Raw genomic sequence first — 18681 nt, forward strand, 5'->3', positions numbered from 1 at the left:
ACACACAGGGTTTATGTTTAGCTGTTGGACAGCAGAATGGAGCTCTGTTGTCACATCTGCAGCTCTGCACTTTCCTTCTTACAAAGGTCCAAGGTTATTCCACCACTGGGAGGTCAGAGGTCACAGGTCACCTCCTCCTCGTCCCACAGCCGTGCTTCAGTCTCTGACGTCTTAAAGCTTAAACTTTCTTAGAGTACCTGCACTTTATGTTCCTCTTTGTGAAGAAACCAGGAACCAAGAGCAGACGTCCGTAGATGACACTGAGCAGGATATACAGTGTGTTACCCTGACGACACACTTCACTGATCATCTTCCTTTCCACTGTTAAGCAAAAAATTCTTTAAATCTTGTCACAGAAGTCGTCTTCCAGCACTTAAGTTTCAACCACGTGAGCGTAACAGAAACAAGCTGTAAATACAATATCATCATCTCATAAGGTTGGTAAATAATAAAGTGTGAAATGAAAACAAAACAAAGGCACAAAATGAGAATAAAATAATAAACAACTAAAAAGATTAGAAAAAAGATTGAGATAAAATACTAAAAGGGAAAAAATAAGGAAAAATACCAAAAAGATTTGTAAAAGGTTTTAATACTAATTAAGATCGTAAAACATATGACTATAAAAAAAACGTACCAAAAGAGATAATTAATAGTAATTCGACTTTAATGCCTATACAAAAGTAGGCATTAAAGGATAAACTAATAAACGTTAGTCCAACATTTACTCTGCACCAACTTCTGAGGGGAAAGAGTGTCTTTAGATCCACACCAAAATATAATAATAAAAAATGTAAGGATTTAAAAAATGGCAAAAAAGTGTGATATATGTGTGTATGCATGTTATACCAATGGGACTGCATTAAACAATGCAGCCTCATAATAACTGAACCATATATTTATCACCTGCGTTGTCAGCCGTGTGTGTGTGTGTGTGTGTGTGTGTGTGTGTGTGTGTGTGTGTGTGTGTGTGTGTGTGTGTGTGTGTGTGTGTGTGTGTGTGTGTGTGTGTGTGTGTGTGTGTGTGTGTGTGTGTGTGTGTGTGTGTGCGTGTCTGTCCTCTCATTAATCACAGCAGTGTTGCAGCTCCGGCGGGACGCTCTGATCTCAGGAGGAAAACCATCTGTTGCGCAACACCTTTTCTTCTTCTGTGGTAAAATGACACACACAGAGACAGACACACACACACGCACACACATACACACACACACACACACACACACACACACACACACACACACACACACACACACACACACACACACACACACACACACACACACACACTCCAAGCTGAACTCATTAAACACCAGAGACAATAAAACACTGAACATCTTCACCACACATCTTCAGGACTTGTTGTTTTGTAAATATTAAATGAATAAATGTAGTTTCTGATCCTTTTGGGTTTTAACACTAATGACAAAATAACTTTCTTACTTTTAAGTAAAACTTAAAGTCACACTGTTCGCTATAACTTGAACATACAGCAAGCAGTTGCTGTGAGAAGCACAGTAAGCTCATTTTTGTGTTGATCAGCCTGTGGCGGCTGCCTGCAGTATAGATCCTAATGGTTGCCTTCTCCATGTTAGTGGATGGGACATCGACCAAAATAAAAGGTCAAAGTTCACCTGAAGTATTTTTTTCTCAAAGATGGTTTCTGTAGTTTTAGGTCATCTTAACAATCTGATGTTTGCTCAAGAGTTAATTTTCTGGTTTTGAGGAGTTATTTAATACTATCAAAACTGAGGGTAAAACGACATGATTGACAGCTGAGACTGACTCATGATTGGTCGAGCATGTTCATCAGTGGGTTCTTAAAACCTCTGCTCCACCGCCCTGTACCACCTGCATAGACCCTGAGTCCAAATGCTCAAGATGGAATCTATGCATGTGTCCCGGATATTTCAGCTTCATTTCTGGAGGAAGTGGGGACAAGTCAAGTCAAGTCAAGTTAGCCTGCTGGTCCATGGATACGCCAGCAGGTCTCGCCCAGCATTTTTATGAAGATACATCTATCGATTTTATCTTTGTTCTATGAAATTGTTAAAATGTAAAATCTTTTATTTAATGAACAAAATAGTAATTTTTTAGACTTGTAGTCTGATTGATTGTTCATCCATCCCCGGTCGCTGCAAGACCACATAAAGGCTGAACTCAGATCAGTGGGTCTAGTTTAACACTGTAAAGGCCCCTCCTCCTTTAGTGGGACATTACTGCCATCTTTTGGAATTAGTTACTTCCTACAGTGTCCTTCTATTCAGTATTTTCCCGTCTGTCCTCTTCACTCTGGAGTCCGAGTCGCAACAAGCCATTACAGGGAAATCAGACCTGAAAATACTTTGCAAAGAAGGAACCCGGAGATTTCAAGTAACATATGATGTGCTACAACTCTGTGAAGTAGTTCTACCAAAACCAAACACTTCATCTTTGAGATCATTTTTTAAAGAAAAAAATTTGAAAAGGTAAAGGAATTTGACTTTTGGTCAAACAAAACATATGTTTAAATAATAATATTTTATTTTCAACCCAACACAAGTATTTTAAATCAGTTGTTTTTATATAACATAATTAGTTTATTTATTGAAAATTAATCATTTTCAGGCAGCTGTGATGTTGTTATTGGTACAAGGAAATTACACACATGTACATTTAAATTTTGCCCATTCTAAATGGATTTGCTATCTTGCAGAAAATAAACTTCCTTCCTTTCTTCCTCCCAGAGATGCCTAATTTATTTATCAAGATCCACAAATTATTCTCAGGAATCAATGAAATATTGAAAGAAAATCCTGGATCAAGATTCAGATCCAGATCGGCACCAGAAATAACTGGATTCAATCCTGACCCATATCACACCCTTCAAAGTTTCATGGATATTCGGTCGTTTTTGGAAATTCCTGCAAATTAACAAACAAACACTGTAAACATTTTAAAGATGTCACTGCTCATGATGTTTTAAATAATAATTAAATAATTCCAAAATTATATGATCAAATTGGCAGATGTTTTGGGTATCTATTTTCTTGGCGCATTTTTACAATGAAGTGACTCAAATATAAATCACAGACTGTTTAGATAGATAGATAGATAGATAGATAGATAGATAGATAGATAGATAGATAGATAGATAGATAGATAGATAGATAGATAGATAGATAGATAGATAGATAGATAGATAGATAGATAGATAGATTACTTTATTCATCCCCGAAGGGAAATTAAGTCGTCATAGCAGCCGGTATATATGAATACAATAAAATACAATACAATACAATAAAATAAATATTGAGGTAGAAAGAATAAAAAACAGAAACACAAGATAAATATGTAGATAAGGTGCAGTGGCAAGATGATGGTAATAGTACTGATGATATGATGGTAATGTTATTGTTAGACAGTATATAAAAATAGTACAGTATATATAGTATATAATACATGAACTGTAATTAATAAGGTATATATGAATAATATTATTTATATATTTATATATACCTTATTTGTGTAAAATAAAAACAAGTCCCTCTCCGGTTTTGTACATCTAAAAGTAGTTTTTAAAATACTGCTCTTTCTTAACAGTCCCACCATTCGTGTGACTCCAACTCCCATCATGCCCATCGGTAGTTTCTCCGGAAGAAAACCTGTGCTTTGCCTCTGCGCTTCCTCTTTCCGTCAGCGGAGTTTAGGTATGAACCGACATTCTGAATCTCTTCTGCCAATCTGTGTTAAATCTCTGTTTCCTCGCATCATCCGCTACAAACCTTCACTTTTACATGTGCAGTGAATGAACCCGAATCAGATCCGTGCGGTATTTTAACCCGAGTTGTGTTAGTGACGCGGTTCTTTGAGAGGAGCATGTTAGTGACATGGCGCAGCATCAGCGGTGTGAAGCGGCCGCCGGCCCCGGCCTCCGAGCCGCCTCGCACCGGACACAGACTGTGGAAAGAGCCGCTGAGTGAAGCTGGAGACAACCACATCTACTGTGTCTTTAATTTAACATCGGTTCAATCTACTCGGTGAATGTAACACTTAAAAACAAACGTGTTCCGTTACGTTTTACACCAAGCTAAGCTAGGCTATGCTAGCTTGGTAGGCTAACTCTAGCTGGAAACGTACTATTTACTTTGAACATGTGGGTTTTAACTGAACTTCAAATCGTTTCTAAGTGAAGCGTCTGATGGTGACTATGTATTTAAATCGAGTAATAGTACTTGAAGACCTGAATGTGAATGAATCAGGTCGAACTGTCCCATACGAGTCGCCTGCATGTCTGAAAGTGTGGAACTACTGACACCACTTCCTTCACAATACTTGAGAAGTAGCAGCCTTTTCTGTACACCAGTGTAGTAAACAAACATTGTTGTGGAATGTGGATGAATTCATGCTGTCACCACAGAATGAATTGAATCTTGTGTTGAATTATTATTATATAACGTTGGGAGGTCAGGGTATGCATCTTAAATTGTTGGTTCAGTCTTTAAAGTATTTAATGGTATTTAAGTTGTACTTTTCACTTAAATGTTAAGTTGCCTGAAGTATGATTGGCGTTCTCTGCAGTTTATGTTCTTATCTTTCTCTGGGAGATTGGTGTTGTATTTTAATCTTTATTAGGCTAGTGTTAAAAGTATTGTGTTTGTTAATTGGGCCTTGGAGCCCCTGGTGCTTGAAGTTGCTTCCATTTCCTGCAGTTTGAGTCTTTTGAATTGGACAATAGATGTTTAATATCTTGCTGTAAATAGTTTTGATGGTAACTCTTAAGCCTTCTTGAGATTCTTACTTCCTGTGCCCCCGAGACATTAAAAGTATTGTGTTTGTTAATTGGGCCTTGGAGCCCCTGGTGCTTGAAGTTGCTTCCATTTCCTGCAGTTTGAGTCTTTTGAATTGGACAATATAATTGTTGAATATCTTGCTGTAAAAATGGTCTTGAGGGTTACGCGTAAGCCTTCTTGATATTCTTACTTCCTGTGCCCCCGAGACATTAAAAGTAGGCTGTAACATAATTGTTTCTGCAAAATATCAATTCATGCACTTTGGACCCAACTTATAGCCCTTATCTCACTGCCTTTGGTTCTATTAATGTGGTTTTAAATGGGTGTTTTTAAAAGTATTTAACCTAACTTTGTGTTGTCTGGTTTCAGTACACGATGGGACGTGTGATCAGGGGACAGAGAAAAGGTGCGGGCTCCGTGTTCAAAGCCCATGTGAAGCACAGGAAGGGTGCCGCTAAACTCCGCCACATTGACTTCGCTGAACGTCATGGTTACATCAAGGGGATTGTGAAGGTAAGCGAGGAGTCTTGTGACTTGTAGCAGTGAGTTGCTGTCTCTCTGATGGATTTTTTGTGTACAAACCTTGTTTTATTCTGGCGGTCTCCTCAGGATATCATCCATGACCCCGGCCGTGGTGCTCCCTTGGCCAAAGTGGCGTTCCGGGACCCGTACCGCTTCAAGAAGAGGACGGAGCTGTTCATCGCTGCTGAGGGCATCCACACCGGACAGTTCATCTACTGCGGCAAGAAGGGTAAGAGAAGTAGACTCTGAGATGATCTGGCGACAAGCCACGTTTTCAGATATGCTTTTTCATAACCTCAGATGTATTATACATAATACAATTGAACATAAAACACCTGTTAGAGGCTGAAACTAGACATTGTTAGATTCATTGGAAGAAACCAGATGAGCATTGTAAACTTCAGTTATTGAACTATATTCTGTTTACCAAGCTCAACTTAAAGCGTTGCACTTTATCTTCTGATGTGCATTTTGATAAAGGACACAATATTACTGATCTTTTAAATGGTCTACACTGACCTGTGAGTGGTTTTACTTCACCGGTCCTGTGAAGCGTGGCCATCTTTTTGTTTTGCTGATTGGACTGATGCTTGGACAAAACATTTGAGGACATCGCTCTTTGCACTTGGATAGTATGATTCAGTATTTTGCAGATTGATTTTTAAATGGAGACAATCATCAGTTGCATGTCAATTTAGCTAAGTTATAAACATGTCTGTCAATAAGAGGTGGCATCAAAAGCAGCAGGAGACCGACTGATTAATCCTAAGAAAGCAGCTTGTTCTTTAAGACTGTACTGGATAGTGTGTTATTGTGAAGCTTGAGCCTCAACATGTTTTTTCCCACAGCTCAGCTGAACATCGGCAATGTCCTGCCTGTCGGCACCATGCCTGAGGGAACCATCATCTGCTGCGTGGAGGAGAAACCCGGAGACAGAGGCAAGCTGGCCCGCGCTTCAGGAAACTACGCCACAGTCATCTCCCACAACCCCGAGACCAGGAAGTCCAGAGTCAAGCTGCCATCAGGCTCCAAGAAAGTCATCCACTCTGCCAACAGAGCTGTTGTTGGTAAGAAGCTTGAGTGTCTGCTGGAGCTGATGTTTCCACACATCCATCACTGCCTTACTTAACATCTGTAGAGCGACGACTGGAAGGTTCAACAGTTTGAACTGTAGTGTTTCATTTTACCAGAGAAGTCTGACCGGCCCCTCCGTGTGTTTCAGGTGTGGTTGCTGGAGGTGGTCGTATTGACAAACCCATCCTGAAGGCCGGTCGTGCCTACCACAAGTACAAGGCCAAGAGGAACTGCTGGCCTCGTGTCCGTGGTGTGGCCATGAACGTAAGTCAACAGGAGCACACAGAAACTCTAATTACCCATGATGCCAGGCAGTTGAAAGGGATTCTGTCAACTGGAGATGAGGCAGAGCTGAGAGAAGTGACTGTGTGGGTTAGAATTAGTTGTAGGTCATGTTTTGCCGTGTTTGCAGATTCTGGAGAAAAGCTTGGTAATGAGGGACCTGAATAATTGATAAATTTAAGAAATACAGTGACACTGCAGGAAGGAGAGATGCATATATGTTCAACAAGGAGCTAATAATACATTGTCTACATCTTGTTTCCACCTGGTACCTCACTAACGATTCTGAAATCGTATGATGATACATTATTCCATTTTAAGTTTGGACAAACTATTGAAAATATTAGTTTCAAATGATCAAATTGTCAAAGTACCTGTTTTACTCTTACAACTGTCACATGGCTATTTTGGTCCAATGAGATGTATTGATCACACCAGCAGTAAAAGTTAAACTTCTTTAATCAGCTCAGAACAGTGATTTTTCTGTTTGATCAGTTACTGAACGAGACATATGATCTGCCTCAATTTCAGAAATTTAATGACAAAGCCACTCATAAATCATTTGTTGCAGCTGAGACAGTTGTAAGAGGTTTTGTAAAATATTTTTCATTCCTTGACTTTAAAATGTGAAGGGTACTCAGGTTTGACATTTGTTATATCAGTAGCTTGTTTGTGCGTCAGTGAATTATGTATCCAGCAGGTCAGACGTTATTTGTCCACCCAAGACACGGGGTCATGTTTCCAATGTACAGCTACACCGTAAAATAACGAGATTCATCAGACTGACACGCTCTCTCTCCCCCCCTGCAGCCTGTTGAGCATCCCTTCGGTGGTGGTAACCATCAACATATTGGTAAACCCTCAACTATCAGAAGAGACGCACCCGCTGGTCGCAAGGTCGGTCTTATCGCTGCCCGTCGTACAGGCAGACTGCGCGGAACCAAGACCGTCCAGGAGAAGGAGAACTAAATCTGAGTTTCTTGATAATAAAACGTGTTCCAAAAGAATCTGTTTCACTTTGATTCATTCAGGGGTTGCACACACACCAAAACATAGGATGTGTTTAATTTGTTTGTTTTAGAGCTGCTGTTAAGGCTCATTGTGTTTCCTGTGCTTTATTTCATGTCACTGTAGCTTAGAACTGCACAGTATTGATTTAATATAACTTAGTGGGTGTTGCACTGATGCTATCGTCCACCACTCGTGTTCCTTATATTCTGTACTCGGTGGTGACCATAAAGCTGTAAATCCCTGTAATTATGAACCTCATTAATGAGGTACAATTTAGTGTGGAGCATGTTTGAATGTGAATTGTCCCAAAAGCGTTTTTCACCCAGTCAAACATTCATACAGCATTAGCAGCACAGTCGGAGGTAGCTTGGGGTCCAGTATAAACCGAAGGACATTGTTAAGCCGACGGGAGACTGGGATTGGACCACTGGTCCCGACTTATAGCACTTGCATATTAAGACTATAAAGTAAAGGACAAAACGTATGTAAAAGTTGGTTTATGAAGGGAATCAAACGAGACAGAATCAACAGTAAAAAATAAAGGTAGAAAAAAAACTTCAAGTTCATTGCGTTGGTGAATTTGTCCTCGTGGACAGTGGTCGCTGTAGTTCGAGTTTGTGAGGTGTGTAAATCTACTCTATGTTAGAGAACAGTTAGGTACACTCAAAAATAAAATGATTGCGCTGCTTCTGCTTGAATGAGCAGGTGTTTCTAATAAAGTGCTCAGTGTATCTTTTTCCATGACTCGTAACCAAGTTCACCTTTTCCCATTGGATCAGCCCTTGAATCTTTTTCAGTGATGGACGCACAAACATGGAAAGGTATGGGAAGTAGAGTTTACTGCAGCAATGAAGAGCTGCATTAGTTTTAACTGTCTTTCTAATAAACCTCCGGCTGAGTGTGAACACTGGGGGAAGCTCATAAAATAAAATTGAATCCTGGATCGACTCAGACCATGGTCCCCAACGTCATTAGGATTTTTTGAGACATGAAGCAGTTTAAGAGACTTCACTGATAATGATTTGTGTAGCAGGAAAGCTGATTTCTTTCTTGTTCAGGCTATTAAACACAAAATCCAGTCATTTAATAAATTATTTCTGTAAAGTTAAGACAATTAAAAAAAAAAGGACTGCTTGACTTTGATTTGTTTAGGTGCAATCCATAAGTGTGTGGATTTCGGGATTGAACTGGCGCATTTAAAGAAATGCTCATTAATGCATTTTATCCTTCGTTAAACCCTGATTTCAGACGTCACATTTAATTTGCAGTTTATTGGGAACACTGAGCTCCAACTAATGACACCTAATACAATGGTGCTGCAGTAAATTCTATCTTCATGAAGGTGATATGGTTCAGTTTATGTAAAATCACTTTTACGGACATTTGGGAGTCTGTGGTGCTGCTAAAATGACAGACAAAATAACAGTTCAACACCACCACAAACTGTAACCTCCAAAATGATCAGTCCCAACCAAAGCATCAGCTGTATCCAGTCTAATAACAGAGCCTGAAACCTAGTTTCTGTCACAAGCAGGTAAATATGAATTTAAATGTGGAGCCATGAGAGATAATCCACCGAGCTATTCATCAGAGCTGGAATTACCTAGAATTGAACTGACAATAATTAACAAGTATTTTTGGTAGTTAGCAAGCCCAAAAAAAAATTAAAATGGTTGAAGCTTCTCAAACAAGAACATGTTTTTCCCTTGGACCTAAAGAATAACTTCAGATCTCTGGGTTTTGCACATACGTATATTGAATGTCAACTTGAGCGATACAGTAATAAACAATACAACATTTTCACTTAAATAGCACTTTTCAAGCAATAAGTCAGCAACTCCTCTTGTTGCAGACACACATTGACATTTTGAAACTGAACAGCATTTTTCTCCATCACAACAATGACTCCGTAATGAAAAGAACCGTCAGCTGCTGCTTGTGTTTTATTATACAGTTGGTTGGTGGATTTCCACGAGTAAAAATGACACACAGGCAAGATTCCATGTTCTTTATTTGCTAAGGGCGCAATGCTTTTTTTTGTTATATTTCTGTGCACAAAAAACCTCACAAAGTGAAAGTCCACATCGCGACTGTAGCTCCAGAATTCAACGTCACACCATGGCCAAAACAAAAGTCGGCAAAAAACAGGGCGCAGAACTCTGTACAGTCAATATCTTCTTTAAAAATAACACAAGGACAAAAATGTTCCTCTTAAATCAAATTCTATTTTTAGTGAAATACAACAAAATAAATTCTATAAAATAAGAGCAAAATATTTAAATATAATACGGTGGGCAGAATATTTTCATTTGCAGGAGTATTTGGTATGTTTTAGACAAAAAAAAGAAAAAAAAAATCAAAAAATACACGCATTCAAGTTACCAATTAAATACAGTATTTACTGATGTTTACCTTTTACTCCTACAGAATTACAAGTTAGCTCGAGTTGAAACGTGACTAACCAGCTGCTATTCTTACATTAGGGACCCCGCTGTGGAACCTAATCTCCATGGAGCGAGAGGACGAGGGTCTCGCTGGCGCTCAGGATCGGCCGCTTCATCCCGAACCGCAGCCAGACGGCGAAAAAGCCTGACCGGCTCCATGGCGGAGAGGAAGCCGATGGGCAACAAGTCTGTCTACAACTAGGCTCTATTGAAGAGACAGAAGCAAACCACACAGTCTATTATACACCAGATCAGCCCAGTGCAGCAATTCTGTTGCATATGTGTTTTCATTTGTCAGAATTCCTATAGATGAAAGCTAAGCTGTCTATCCCATCAAAACTGGCTGCCAAATGTAAAGTCGTAGGATTATGATGAGCAATTGAAAAGCCACTTATTCATACATTGGTTCAAAATATCGCCCTCATTGTAGATCGGGTAGATGAGTAGAAAAAAAAATAACACAAAAACAAACAAAAAAAAGGAAAGAAAAAAAACCTATGGGTAACGATACCCCTCTGGAGATGTGGATTAAGAACAGCTTCAGGTTGTTATGATCACAAGTCTTCCCTTGGGCTACACTATTCTGGTGAGAAGCCATGCTAAATGTTACAGCATATTAACTAGAGCTTCAAAAAGGATTGAATTAATTACCAGAACAAAAGAAAAGAAAACAAAGAAAAAAAAAAAAAAAAGAAAGGCAATGAGTTTCAGAACAAGGTTGCATCACTGCTTTTTCACATCAACCAAACACCGTAGAAGTCCACCCAACCATTCCATATCTCACAATAAAACCAACCACAGCTCGTGAGTTGATTTGGGACAGAAAGTCACCAAGGAGCTTAAGAATAATAATATTAATTATGATAATAACAATGCATCTTTCTACAGTTGAATGACCAGTAACCGTCCGATGGTAGAACAAACTTTACTGCCGAGCATGGGTGATAAAACAAAGAGGAGTTGTTGTCTTCTTACAGTTTTTTTGGGCTTTTTTCTTATTTATAATATCCATTTTTGTTTTTTATAATATCTGCAACATCTCCCAACAGCAAACCACACAGAGTTATGCTACTGGGGGACCTGAACAGTCAAAAACATTAAGATACTATGTACACCTTTTCGTCGTGTAGACAAGCGCATCAGCATCGTCAGCTCTGACTTTAATTTGTTTTTCTTTATTAGAACTCTTGTCCACTCCCTCGCCTCTGCAGCCAAACTGCCAGGCCCCTGTCACACGGTCAGGCAGCCCCAGGCCAGGGAAGAGCGCCTCCCTCAGGCTGACGGGAGAGAGACAGACGCGCCCTGGAGTGGGTGGTGGGCCCGGCTCTGCCCTGTCCTGGGGCCCAGAGAGAGAGAAAGAGAGAGAGAGAGGCCCGATGAGGAGCTCTGTCGACCAAAAGGATGAGAGGAAGGAGAGCGAGACGATGGAGGCTCGAGGCACAGCAGAGGAGGGGAGGGATTGTTACTCCTTAGGCGGGGCAGGTGCCGGGGTGGTGGAGGCAGGGGCTGGAGCTGGGGCTAGGGCAGGGGCAGGGGTGACCTCCTCAGTGCTCTCCCAGTTCTCTTGTGCTCTCGGGCCTGGGCCAGGACTGGGTCCAGATCCGGGTCCAGGGCCTGGTCCAGATCCAGGGCATGGTCCAGGGCCGGGGGTGAGGGTGGGGGTGGTGGTGGTGGTGGTGGTGGTCTGGGTCGGGCCAGGAGTCGGGGCAGAGGCAGGACCAGGACGCTGGGGGTTGTTCATGTGCTGAGCAGCAGGTCCGGTATACGGCTGACCATGAGGATGGTTGTTCTGTGCCGGAGGAGAAAAGAAAATCAGCAACGAGAAAACAACCAAACTGTAAAAAACATGAGAATTGCTGAGAATCTGCAGAGCTCAGTGCACGTCTGAGAGCAGCTGTAGTGTGATCCTGTTTCAGTGCCGTCTTCACCACCATTTGATGAAAATCTACCTGATGTAACTCACCAATCACGTTCACAGATGAGGTGATGTATTTAAGTTGTATTCATGATATAATGAATAATTGTGATACATTACGAGTGACCAATACAAACAGTGTTTGAAATACAGCAGAGACAAAGCCACGGGCTCAGCAGATCTGACAATTAAAAGGCGACCAAAATGGAACGCCCTGTGTCCTTGAATGAAAATCGTGGATTTCTTTGGCTTTGAACATTTTTGGAAATAAATCGACATGCATAACATAGATCTAGTGGTTTCAGACACTTTAATGTAGAATTGTCACATTATATCACCAACAATAAACTGTAACAAGGGTGTGCATCCGAACAGTTACTAGTGACGTGTTGGCCGCCTAGGGACAGAAAATATGTGGCATCAATTGATGCTCGTCCCTGAACAAATGAACATTATATAAAATTTGTAACTTATTCTTTATTAAAAACTGCACTTCATTAAAACACAAGAGCGGGTGACGCCTTCCTTCAATATTTAAAAGTTGCTGTCGTGTGTTGTGTAACCACAAACTGACTTTGTGAGCACTTGTGCACCATATAACACTTCAGCATGAAGGAAAAGACCATTTGTTGCCATGGTTACTGGCACTGTTCATGGTATATGTGAGACTGTCTACGGGAATAGACGCAGCTTCCTGTGTTCCTTCTCTCTGCTGTTTTTCGGCGTGAGACCCAAACGGTAAATAAGACCGTCCCAGCGTCAGGGCGCTACCTGCTGAAACTGGGTGGTTCCAGGAGAATGTGGGTACAGAGACGTGTCCTCGGGTGGGGAGGAGTCTTGATCATCAGGTGCTTCCTGTTCATCCGGCTCCTGGAGGATGTGGGGAAAATAACTCAAATTATGATGAATGTTTAAAGGAAATAATTTTGAACAATATAAATGTTTAAAGTAGGAAATCCTCATCTATGTGAACAAGGCAGTGGGTATGATTTCAAGCTTCGTCATTTCAGTGAGAACCGGTTGCGTGGGATGGTCAAATTTCAAACTGTGTTACTTTATCTAGTAAATGAGGCTTGAATGAGTGTGTGGGTGGATTCTACACCCGAGAGCTTCCTCTCAGCAGAGAGCTGCTGGTTATTTAGAAACTGAGCTAAACACAAATCGCACAGGAATCTCAACCGGAGATGTTCTTTCAGTTCAAATGATAACTTGTATTTTTAATGTTGTTTGAAGTTTAAAAGATTACAAAATTCAAGAGCCTGATGCTACTTCTAGTGTTAAGTTTTATTTCTACATATATGTATGTGGTTACGTACACAGTTTTGTGTGTAACATGGACTTCATAAAAGCTCATGTTGTTTTACCTCGGTCTTATCAATCAATCCTTTATTATTTAGCTTAAGACTGAATATGCTATTGTTTTATCTCTGACAGGTGGAGAACCATATTGAGTGAGACTGACATGAGGACTGGCTTCGTCAGTACTGTTACTTTGGCGAATAACTAGGACTGGGCAACATAACAGATGCAGTTTTATATATTATTATGTTATTGTTATCATTATATATGTAATTTAACAAATCCCAAGTAGCCCATAGCTATTAAAGTATTATCTAACATCTCCAGCGTAAACAGTGGGATGGTTACACGTGACCATGAGACAGGATTACAACTAAAGGGTAGCAAGATTTCAAAAAGTCATGTGCCATCGTTTCATCTATAATTGGTTTGACAAATCACCTGAAAACTGTAAGTGACAGCTGAGGGTCGTATGACCTGCATGCTAACAAAATATAATGTTGAAGTCCTATTTTGGTCCTCATCTCACCCCAATCAAGAATATTCCTGGTTCTCAGTGAAGCTTTAAAGTGTCAGAATGGTGCCCGGGACAGACACTTATACATTTTTAGGGCAGTCTGTATAAACAGCCTCACTCTGACCTCCTGTTCTTAACTTTGTGTATATTATTTGCATCCAAAACTTATATAACATTTTGCTTTCAGTAATTGTCATGTTGATTTCTGGTAGTTTAACTTTGCTCCACATGTTCCTTTTCTGGAATCTGGAAGCCTAAACACTGGCCAACTGTTCACTGCAAATTATTTAATCAAATTATCAATCAATTATTTTTCATTTCCTTCCTTAATGTGGTGGTGCCTGCAATACTGACCTTCCCTGGGCTTTCCTGAGTACACTTGAGCTGTGTATGGAATATTACAGGAGAAGTGTGTCATTTGACTGGATTTGTCAACATAAAAATACAAGTAACTTCTATCATGTTAAAACAAAACAAAAAATTACAAATATTTGAATGCATAATGAACTGCAGCTATGAATCAATACAACACATTTTTAGCATAGTTAACATGTCAATGGGTCCAAATAAATGTACCAATCAATCATTAAGTCTATTCATTAATCTACGGACAACTTTTAAAATTTGGTTTATAAAAATCACATCAAATGTCAGAAAAAACAGCTTAAAAAAATTCAAACGTTTCACTTATGACAAAAAATACAAATATGATAACATGATCATAAATACATTTGTGATAATAAACTTTCTGGAACAAGTCAATTCGTGCCCTCAGTGATACTTTATGTAAATGCAACCCAGTTAGATACTGGTCATGTAATGTTGTGTGGTGACGTGATGCGTTTACACATCAGGTTCAGGCTGTTTAAGCTCATCAGCTCTGTCATTCAGTATTTCTCTGGAATTTTTCTGTTAGTGTCAACACTGTACACAGTTGTTTACATTTTACCAAGCAAACATGGGGTACGTTTTCCTGTGGTGTTTTTAAATCATGTTAAATATTCATGTCTCTTGTGGTTCTTTGCATGTAACGGAAAGACCCCTTCCATACTTATGTTTGTCACTGTACATCACGAATATTCCTACCCAAAGATAAGAAAATAGTCCCTTAGCTAGAAATGGTGTCATTTAGCTTTAGATACCGGTGTAGATTGGTTCTCTAAGAACAAATCATAAACACCGACAGATGTTTAATCAGACCGTGTGTAGGGTATGATGTCAATGGCTTTACCTCTTCAGGACAGAGTTCACAGGCCTTGGCCAGTGTCATGCGTGCACTGTGCGAACGCTCCAGGAAATATCCATTGGAGGTCTCGTTGCTCTGAACTGGTGGGGACCAGTTGTTGTAGGTGTACTGGGGGTTGCCTGTGTATGGCCTCCTCTCCAGCTCGTCCCCTAACCACTCGACTGCCCACGTCCACTTTCGCTTCAGGTCACCATTACTCTGTGTGCACACGGAGAACATTGTGATGAGCACATATGAAGCAGCAGGCAGTTTCTTGACTGTTTTATTCTTGGGATGACATGAGGAGCCATGAGATCATTGGGTCTCATTTATGGTGGAGATGCATGTAGTATAGGAAAATACTAAATGAATGGTGTTCAAGGAAAAACAACTGGTTCTAAAAACAGGATTGTTCCTAAATTATCAAGCAAATCTTAAATCAGACACTCATTTCATGCCATATGTTTAGTCACATGACATGTCCATGTGAGTATTGTACCTGTAGGATCTGATAAGCGACAGAGCAGTTGCTGAACAGTGCCACCATGCACTTGATGCACTGGTAGGCTCGCTTCTGATAGTGGTTCTTGGAGCGCTGGATGGTGTCAAAAAGACCATCTCGATCATCTGGAATTCCCTTCAGCACATTGTGGATCCTACACAAACCAAAGAGAGAGGACATTTAGAATTACAGCCTCATGGGTTTATACCTACGCAATCCAGTCAAATTGGCAAAGTGGGCAGGTTTTGAGAAATTCCATTAAACCTTCTTGATATATCCTGTTCACCAGACCAAGTTTTGTGAGGTCATTGATCTTAACCGTTTGCAACTTAATCCTGATCAACTTGTCCTTGAGTCTAAGTTAACATTTCTGCAGTGAGATTCACGTGAACGGACAATCTGAACCTAAACTATGACCGCAGCTGCAGCCAGTGTGGAGGCATAACAACCCAGCACTAACAATGGACACACTGACCTATGTGTCTGCCACGAGTCCTCGATGAGCAGGATCTGTAGCAGCAAGTCCAGGTAAGGCCTCAGCTCATAGGTGTAGGAGTACGCCACCTGCACACAACACATGTATAACTCAATGTAGACTCATTGACGAACATGCAAGTGAACTGCCAACAGAAATATTGATGTTTGTCATAAGAGCAAATGAGGCATTTACCTGCCAGAGCAGTTCACTGAGCACAGTGGAGGAGAACTGAGGATTCTCCCAGCAGCTGAAGCGAAGCAGCTTCACAGTCTCCTCAGAGTTGCTGCAGTCTTCAATGATCTTCTTCACGTAGCTGGTCCGCACAAAAAGGATCTCTGCCACCAGCTGCTGCACAGGCATCACTGGGGTAGTCAGGTTGGTGTCCCCATACGGGTTAGGAAGAGCAGGGTTACCTGGAGAAGGTAGAGGATAAGAAATTAAGAGAAATTCAAATTTGAGATTCACAGCAATTTTTTTCCCTTCATTCTTCATTCCCAAGCCCTCAGCTCCAAGTTCTGACAACACAGAGGCTCAGAGTGGCTGGTTTTGTCAGTCACTAGATCCTGAGCAAGGATGAGAATCGTCATTGGGCTCCAACTCTCAGCAGCACTACCCAGATGCTGTTTCACACGTTATTACTGCCTCGCATCAGCTGAGTTCATATCACAATTTTTGCTGCTGAAAACTCAGATACACTCACCATTGATGGAGGACTGCATGCGCGCTGAGACATCACAGCAGCGGACCAGCTGGGAAACCACAGTGTAAAGCTTGCCCAGCTCAGCATACTGGTATTTAATGGGAGGGCCGGGACCCTCGTCCAGAGCGACCAACATGAAAGTGGCAGGAACGTTAAGTTTCAGCAGCTGAGTCTTTTCTGCCAAACCTACGAGGGTATGAGTAGTGAGAGCGATCAATCATATTTTTATATAAACTTTACTTATACAAATTCACAGAGGAACAGATGCACGAGACAGGTGGGTGATGAGTTTGTAGTCCTTACCCAGGTTGGCGTACATGACAAAGAGGTTGAAGTACTGCTGCAGGTGACGGCCGTGTTCAGACACCTCTCTTCTGAGCAGGTTGAGTACAGCTCTTAACAGGTGGTCACTGAGACTGAGGTTATCACAGCCCTGTTACACAAACACGGAAAAACAAAAGAGAGACCACTCGTTGACAACCTGTGATTGAAATCACAGATCTTCTAAGTCTTATTTAAGACATTTTCCACTCGGCTTTAGTCTGACACCGACCTGAGTAGAGGGTCCAGGCGAGGCGGTGGGGGAGGGACAGGGGCCATCTTGCAGGGAGAAGTGAGCGATGAAGACGATGAGCTTGGCGAATGCTCCACGGACCTCAGCACTCGGGCACTCAAGCAGGTACTCGGAGAACCGGTTAGGGTAAGCAAACAGAACGTTGTGTGCAAACCAATAGCGTACATTCTTACTGTGTCTCAGCAGGATGCAGAGGGCATCATACCTACAGGGGGTTGGAGAACGAGGTGAATATTTTATTAGAGAGGGACACAACAAAGAGAAAATACGTCCCCCCCCTCAAGTTAGACAGAGCTTACCAGTCACTGGCAGGACCCCGAACTACTTTCTTGGTGTGGAAACCTGTGCTGAAGAGAAACCTAGCAGCCAGCTGAGCACTTATCATAGCAATCTCCTCTGCCTCTGGCAGAAGATGGTCTTGTCCTGGTAAAAAAAAATGTTAGAAAAATTATTAAAATATGAAAATTCATTTGTCTCCAATGCAGTAACAGAAGTTGACGACACAACATTGCACTCTACATGCAGCAAATAAGTGTTTTGGACGTGAAAGTGAGCACAGTGGACTTCAAATAAAATGATCATTATGAGTTAGTACTAATTTAGGGACAACAAATTAAAATTGACCAGTTTCCACATGGTTGCAAACATCCTTAAACTAAAGCTGATAACTGGAACGTTAACCTTACAGGCATTTAATTTAAATCTAAGATTCGGCGAACACAATGAATAATAATAATGTGAATGTCTGTTATTAATTATGTGAAAGATATTGAACAGTCATTCCCCTTCTTTTTTAAACCATTTGTGTTATGTATAACAGCATAAAGTAAGATAAACAACACAGCAGCTGTGGAGTCATCTCAGGATGTGAGCCTGCAGCGTCAGGGCTTCGCAAGCTACAAAACAATGTGTCAACTGGTCTGAGAAATGTATATTAAATCACAAATCCAGACAATCACACTGTTGGTTTGTTAGGTCAAAAGCTGGACTTTCTCAGACTATTCATTTAAAAAGATAAATACATATTTTCCTGCTGCTGCAAGGAAAGAGTCAGAGAGTGAGATACTGCCTGTCAACAGAGTCACAAACAGACTTATACGATGTAATCATAATTATCTGAACCATTCAGTCCAGATCAAGTGCTTCATTGTTGATGAATTCCCTAAAACTTTTTTTTTTTATTTCACTGTGAAACATTATTGGGCTTTGCCTGCATTAATAATTCATTGATGATTTTTTACGACCAGTTTAGAGGCGGCGCAGTTCTCGGCAGCCGGAGCGAAATGCTATCGACCACAAAAAAAAGCTGTATATAAGCATTACTCTGAAATGTAATTCTTTAGACAAGTGAGTCAGAAATCTGTAATAA

General features: G+C 40.8%; 2 protein-coding genes across 2 annotated transcripts in view; one reads left to right on the top strand and one right to left on the bottom strand.

Moving 5' to 3' along the window:
* Positions 1-3631: 3631 nt before the first annotated feature.
* Positions 3632-7654, top strand: rpl8 (ribosomal protein L8). The gene is made up of 6 exons (XM_061088504.1): positions 3632-3686; positions 5139-5282; positions 5379-5520; positions 6140-6358; positions 6514-6629; positions 7458-7654. The coding sequence occupies exons 2-6, from the start codon at positions 5145-5147 to the stop codon at positions 7614-7616; spliced, it is 774 nt and encodes a 257-aa protein (XP_060944487.1). The 5' UTR covers positions 3632-3686; positions 5139-5144; the 3' UTR covers positions 7617-7654.
* Positions 7655-9651: 1997 nt separating this feature from the next.
* The window catches only part of usp9 (ubiquitin specific peptidase 9), a 36747-nt gene continuing 27717 nt past the window's right edge, over positions 9652-18681 (bottom strand). Inside the window, exons 38-48 of the mRNA XM_061087944.1 lie at positions 17612-17735; positions 17292-17517; positions 17042-17171; positions 16739-16924; positions 16231-16451; positions 16036-16124; positions 15558-15714; positions 15065-15277; positions 14188-14217; positions 12789-12887; positions 9652-11891 (exon numbers count right to left, since the gene is read on the bottom strand). Coding sequence (XP_060943927.1) covers positions 11565-11891; positions 12789-12887; positions 14188-14217; positions 15065-15277; positions 15558-15714; positions 16036-16124; positions 16231-16451; positions 16739-16924; positions 17042-17171; positions 17292-17517; positions 17612-17735 — 1802 coding nt within the window. The 3' untranslated portion in view covers positions 9652-11564. The remainder of the gene's footprint in view (positions 11892-12788; positions 12888-14187; positions 14218-15064; positions 15278-15557; positions 15715-16035; positions 16125-16230; positions 16452-16738; positions 16925-17041; positions 17172-17291; positions 17518-17611; positions 17736-18681) is intronic.

The sequence above is a fragment of the Limanda limanda genome, chromosome 16, assembly GCF_963576545.1.
Source record: "Limanda limanda chromosome 16, fLimLim1.1, whole genome shotgun sequence".
NCBI classification, from domain to species: Eukaryota; Metazoa; Chordata; class Actinopteri; order Pleuronectiformes; family Pleuronectidae; genus Limanda; species Limanda limanda.